Genomic DNA, 6,592 nt, shown 5'->3' with positions numbered 1-6,592 from the left:
TAAATAAACAATAAACAAACCTGTTCCCGGTGCGTGTTGGTCTCCGCCAGGGCTGCCCTTTGTCACCGGCTCTGTTCATTACTTTTATGGACAGAATTTCTAGGCGCAGCCAGGGGCCGGAGGGTGTCCGGTTTGGGAGCCTCAGGATCTCATCTCTACTGTTTGCGGATGATGTTGTTCTGTTGGCTCCAACGAACCAGGACCTTCAGCACGCTCTGGGGCGGTTTGCAGCCGAGTGTGTAGCGGCCGGGATGAGGATCAGCACCTCCAAATCCGAGGCCATGGTTCTCCACCGGAAAAAGGTGGCTTCCCCTCTTCAGGTCGGTGGGGAGTCCTTACCTCAAGTGGAGGAGTTCAAGTATCTCGGGGTCTTGTTCACGAGTGAGGGACGGATGGAGCGTGAGATCGACAGACGGATCGGTGCGGCGTCAGCAGTGATGCGGTCGCTGTATCGGTCTGTCGTGGTGAAGAGGGAGCTGAGTCGGAGCAAAGCTCTCGATTTACCGATCGATCTACGTTCCCACCCTCACCTATGGTCATGAGATTTGGGTAATGACCGAAAGGACAAGATCGCGAATACAAGCGGCCGAAATGAGTTTCCTTCGCAGGGTGGCTGGGCGCACCCTCCGAGATCGGGTGAGGAGCTCAGTTACCCGGGAGGAGCTCGGAGTAGAGTCGCTGCTCCTTCACGTCGAAAGGAGCAGCTGAGGTGGCCAGGGCATCTGTTCCGGATGCCTCCTGGTCGCCTAACTTTTACTTCTACAAATGTTACAAGAATTGTATTTTTGTTAAACCACTCATTTTAAAATGTTTCTTTATGCACCAATATCTTAAGACCACCAGGTGGCGCTGCTACTCTAGAGTAGTATACACGACTACAGCCAGGGTCACATAATGAAGGAACCCAAGATGTATAAGCCCAAAGATTTTAACTTGAAAAATACTGAACATTTCATCAATTCCTTTCAAAATCAGGTATATGGACAAAACGTTTGGCCCAAAGGCCACATTGGGTTTTTAAACTTGCCAGCTGAGCCAATAGGAGTTTGGGGGTTGTAAAAAAAAACTACAAAATGGACCATCAGTGAGAACAGTGGTTTTGTTCTCTCTTTTTAGTCTAATCGTCAAAATAATTTTAATTTTCTTAAAACAGATCCAAGATGTGACCAGATTAAACAGATTTAACTGGCCTCAGTTTACCCGCTTTACACTGTTGGGCTCATAGATAAATAACCTTTATTACAAACTCATGGTCCAGACCAAAAGACATTGTATGTAATAATAGCCAATTTGGAAAATGTGACTTTGTGCTCAGCTATCCTTACTACAGCTGAGCAATGAGGAAAACCCATCCAGACTCAGGGAGAACGTGCAAACCCCACGGTCTGTCACTCTTATTAGTACAATGTAATGTGCTCGGCAACAATGTGTAATAACCTGTACCTATTTAAAGCATACACAATGGAATAATGTGTATTAGTACACAGTGTAATAAGGCATAAGACCCTTAGGGCTAGAGTTACAGTCTTATGTCTTCCAAAGCTATAGTATACAAGAGATCGATGATTATCTATTCAGCCCCATATTAATGATCCCGAGTGGTCTGTGAAATTAAACATGGCTTCTCAATCCCTCCTGTTCCTTAAAAGGGGCAGGCAGACCGGCTATGAGCCTCCACAGAGCAACCATAGACCACTTTTTATTTCTAATATACAAAAAACAGATATGACACTTTGGAGCCAGGCTTTTAAGCAGTTCCCATGTCTTGATGTTTTTATATATGTGCTTTGCCTTAACTTAACCTGATTTTAATTTCGCACATTTTCTTTTGTAAGGCGCATTGAGTCGCCTTGTGTAAGAAATGCGCGGTATAAATAAAGTTGCCTTGCCTTGCCCGCCAGTTTAAACGAGGTCCAAAGCTACATTAGAATCCTTTTTCCAAAGTGTCTTTTGGAGTCACCCCGGCCACCAGGGGGTGGTATTACAGCTCCCCACCATGAGGACCAACCAGAAGAGCTTTTCTTTTCTCGCCCATTACTACCAATATACTTTATTTCATTTTGTGCAAGTTATTACACATTGTTACAGAGCACATTACATTGTACTACATTTTGTACGTATCCTACAATGTATCAAGGGCAGCGTAAAATAAAGTTTATTAAATATTTTTGATGTTTTAGACCATTGTAATTATTTATTTATTAAACGTTAACACCCATTTTATCCTCCTCAACAACTGAGGCTGATCCATGGTTTAGCTCCTCAACTGACTGACTAAGGCTGCATCCATGTCTCCAACTTGTTCCTGGGGTTAAAAAAACAGATCATTAAAATCCATTGTGAAGCAACAACATCGGAGGCTGAAGACGTTTTAAAATGTCTTCAGAACTGGCCCGATGCTGAAGTGCTGGTTTATACCTCCACAAACATGTTCTGAAATTCATGTGATTCTTCCATTAGTTCAGCAGTTGACGTTTAAAGACCCTGTACCTGATATTTTTAATGAAAATTAATGTGATGCTGAAAAGTGACCCTGAAAGTTGTCAAACGTGTTTATAAACTCATCCCTGTGAAGAATTAGGATGTTAGAAGCATGCGTGAGGAAAGTTAGGGATGACTTTGCATCACAACAATTTAAACTGAACAATGAAAACAAACAAAGTGAACCAAAAATCAGGTATGGTGCCTTTAAAGGGATATTTCCGCTTTTTTGACATAGGGCCTCATTTCCTAGTTATCCAGAGTGTTGCTGATTTCTGGAGATTTTTTGTAATTCATGCAGTTCTTATATTTGAAGAGTTTCGTGGCGCTTGGCTAGTGCTAAGCTAGCACATTTCTATGGTATCAGCTAGCCTGATTTAAAAACAGTCTGACCCGCTCCACAGGGCACCTGAGGCAAATCACTTATAACGCCTGACTAACCATGTAAATGTCTGTGTTGAGAGAATAATTTTAACCATTTCGCATTTAGAAGAACTTATATTTGAGCAGCATCAGCTTCGTGGTTGTATAAGCTACTAAGGTGGAGTGATCTGCTAGAAAATAGTCCCTCTGGATAACTAGGAAATGAGGCTCTATGTCAAAAATCCTGAAATATCCCTTTAAGAATGAATGCTTCTGAAGTTGTTTCAAATGTACATTGTTCAAAACCAACTTTTTACTTTAGGATTGTGCAGGTCTAAATGGTGTCAGACAGAAAGGAGAGTCTGGTCATGAATGCAACCTGCTGCAGTATTTACAGCACTATTTATTTGATCTTGACAATGATGGACAGACATCTTGAGCTGAAGACGCCCCTTTAAAATTTCTCCCAGGCGTCGCAAAAGCAGAAAGAAACAAGTGCTGTTGATCGCGAGTCCACAAATCTCCTAAATTATTAGTATGATTTTTCTGCATTAGAAAAAAAACAACAAAAACATAAGAGACTAACATGTAAAAACATATTTTCTATGAGCGGAAATACCTTGAGAAGGACAACATTTCAGCTATGTACAAAAAAACATCAATAATATATTTATATATTTATATACTTCCAGACCCACTAAAATAAACCAATGAAGCAGCTATTGGTCGATCTGAGGAACTCGTTTTGCCACGGTTTAAATATCCTTCAGCTGTAAGTGTGAAAACGCCAAAAAAAACAAAAAAAAAACAGAAGAAACACAGGCTGTAAATAAATTAAAAAACCCCAAAGTAGCCCCCAAATAATAATAATAAATCTTGTATGTCATTTTCCTGTTGTGCCATTGTGGAATACTGCAGAGTTGATATAAAGGAGGTAAGCCACTTCAACCAGCTTCTCCAGTGGATTTCAGTTTGTTCAAAGACAAAAGACAAAAAAAAATATAACCGCATGACCAGTATGTTCTGTTTCCGAGTCCCACCGTCATGCCATTTCAGTTCCTTTTCGTGTGACATAGACTTTCAATGCAGTTCTATGACCGGCGCTGTAGGCCACGGGGCAAAAAATAGAAGGACACTTTGTACGGTACAGACCTCTGGAACACGTCCAGAAATCGTCACGAAAATGTAGCGATGAACCCTTTAAGTTTTTGAGAGGAAATCGGGACAGTGGGTTTTTTAGCAGCCATCTTGTTTTCGAGTTCGTTTCACAGTTGAATCTTCGCTCCGCTCCGTCGTTTTTTCTTATATATAGCACAAACTTGGCGATTTCTGTACAATCATCGACAAACAAAGACGAGAGAGAGAGTCGCTTTTTCTTTTTCTCTTTAAATACAAAAACAAAGTGTCTCAGGATGTCCCGCCCCTCCCTCCTGAGTGGGCAGGGACCGCTGTGCTGTAGTAGTGTTTCGGTTGTGGCATTATAAAAAGGAGCAAAAATAATGTCCTGAGAAATGCACTGGGTGGCGCTATTGAGAGTGTGTGGATCTGAGTGAGATCTATATATATATATAAAACGAAAATATATGTAATCTGTTTTGAGGTTCGTTAGGATGGGGTGGAGCGGGGTAGGGCGAGTATCCGTCCGTTGCTCTTGCCCCCGTTCATGTGCGTGAAGGGCATGTGGTGCTCCTCGTAGCTCCCCCTGAGGCCCAACGACGCGGCCTCGTCCCGGTCCGAGCAGTGCCCCTCCCTCTGCGAGTACGACGAGGGGTCCAGCGGGATGCTCTCCATGTTCTCCATGTCCAGATCAAAGTCCTCCGTCTCGGGCGGCTTGTTCTCCTCGCTGTAGAAGAAGGACACGTCCTGGAAGGTGGGGTGCAGGTCCTCCCGGAGCATCTCGATGATCTCCTGGAACATCGGGCGCATCTTGGGGTTGTACTGCCAGCACATCTGCATCAGGTTGTGTCTGGAGGAGGAGAGAGAGCATATAATTAATGTAACAGTAAACAATGACACACCCACAATGCAAAACGCTATCCAGAAATAAGCTAAGGAGGCAACATTTTCTACAGTTTGGCATTAACCCAAATCTCAAAGCTTCTTGGGAAAAAAGCATCAAAATCGCGACAAAAACGAGAAGAAAATGCCTCAAAAAAGTGACGGAATGAACTGATGATAGTGCGACGAAAAAGGGCCGAAAAGCCACAAAACAACGAGAAAAATGTGACAAGAATGTAACAAAAAAGTGACGACAAAAGCGATGGAAGTTTAAAAACGCACATTAACGTTAGCATTAGCAGCTAGCAGGTTAGCATTTACTCTCAAAAGCTACAAAACTACATCGCAGGCTGTATGATTTTAATTAAATGATTATGTAAAAGGGACAGGCTAAAGGCTGAAGCTGTAGTAACACTATAAAGCATCCAGCGAACAAGTTACACAAGATCACAGTGGGTTTAGCAGCTCAGTTTGAAAACGTTAACCGTCTGAAGCAACAGGTCACTTCCGTGGCCTTTTCACATTCGATAAATAAGTAAAACAAATGAAACGTTTTTTCATATGTAAATTCAAAGTTAATTAAAACGATCTTTCCTCAATCATTTCAATGCACGAGAGCTCCTCACTCCTGTTATCCCCAAAAAGAGGCGGTGACCCTTTGGCGCCGCTATTCTTAATGTACAGCCCATGGGAATGGGGGACAACATACAAACTCCACACAGAAAGGCCTGTTGAACCTGTGAGGCATGTGGGCGCTACAGTGCTGCCCAATTAACAATCATTTAGGTGTCCAATATGAAGTGTATATTAGTAGTATCAGTATTAAAAGGCAAGGCAACTTTATTTATACTGTGCATTTCGTACACAAGGCAACTCAATGTGTCTTAAACCCTCTATTTATTTCCTGTAAAAAATAAACTCACAGTCTGTCGGCGCAGTTGTCCGGCCGGTCCAGGAAGCCTCCGTCCATCACAAACTTCAGCACCTGCTCGTTGGACAGGCCTTGGTACGGCTGCTCTGCCAACGTGCTGACCTCCCACAGGACCACCCCGAATGACCTGGAGAAACGAGAACGATTTTAAATAGACTGAAGCAAATAAATTAATCAAATCGGGATGGCTAAAGCTTCACACTGACCAGCAATCTGAGTGAGCAGTGAAGACGCCGTCCTTCAGAGACTCCGGGGCCATCCACCGCACCGGGAGCAGGCCTTTACCGCCTTTCCTGTAGTAGTCAGTCTCGTAGATGTCTCTGGTCATGCCGAAGTCTGGAGGCAAAGCATCGAAAGGGTTTACAGACGACTTAAAGCTAAAACTACCAAGGTCAAAGCAGCTATCTTTCATTGAGCTACCACTAGATGGCGCCACAGCTTCAGTTTACCTCCTATTTTGACAGTGAGGTCATGTGCAACCATGCAGTTTCGAGCTGCCAAGTCCCTGTGAACAAACTTCTTGGCGTTGAGGTAAGCCATGCCATCAGCGATCTCTGCCGCCATCTGAATCATCTCCTTCAGGGTGGGAGGGGGCCGCCCGGGGTTGTTCTGAGAGAAGAAAACAGATCTTTTATTAAACATGTATTAACATAATTTATGGCTAATGTACTTTGAAGAGCTTAGGTGCGGGAAAAAAACAGCTGATAAAACAGTTATTATGTAAACCAGTTGAATTCTGATGATGGTTGTTCATAAACTTAAAGGTAAAGGTTATAAGATGTGATTAAATAGGAAAAACTCCTAATCCAGGTACATTTA

General features: G+C 42.9%; 1 protein-coding gene across 1 annotated transcript in view; it reads right to left on the bottom strand.

Annotated features, from left to right (window-relative positions):
- Window positions 1–3,207: 3,207 nt before the first annotated feature.
- The window catches only part of insra (insulin receptor a), a gene marked incomplete at its 5' end in the record, with an annotated part of 94,487 nt that continues 91,102 nt past the window's right edge, over window positions 3,208–6,592 (bottom strand). Inside the window, 4 exons of the mRNA XM_079569688.1 lie at window positions 3,208–4,810; window positions 5,766–5,900; window positions 5,980–6,109; window positions 6,223–6,382. Of these exons, the coding sequence (XP_079425814.1) occupies window positions 4,450–4,810; window positions 5,766–5,900; window positions 5,980–6,109; window positions 6,223–6,382 (786 nt within the window). The 3' untranslated portion in view covers window positions 3,208–4,449. The remainder of the gene's footprint in view (window positions 4,811–5,765; window positions 5,901–5,979; window positions 6,110–6,222; window positions 6,383–6,592) is intronic.

The sequence above is a fragment of the Gobius niger genome, assembly GCF_951799975.1.
Source record: "Gobius niger genome assembly, chromosome: 13".
Taxonomy (NCBI): Eukaryota; Metazoa; Chordata; class Actinopteri; order Gobiiformes; family Gobiidae; genus Gobius; species Gobius niger.
Note: the sequence above shows the minus strand (reverse complement) of the source record. Positions and strands in the feature narration are given on the sequence as shown.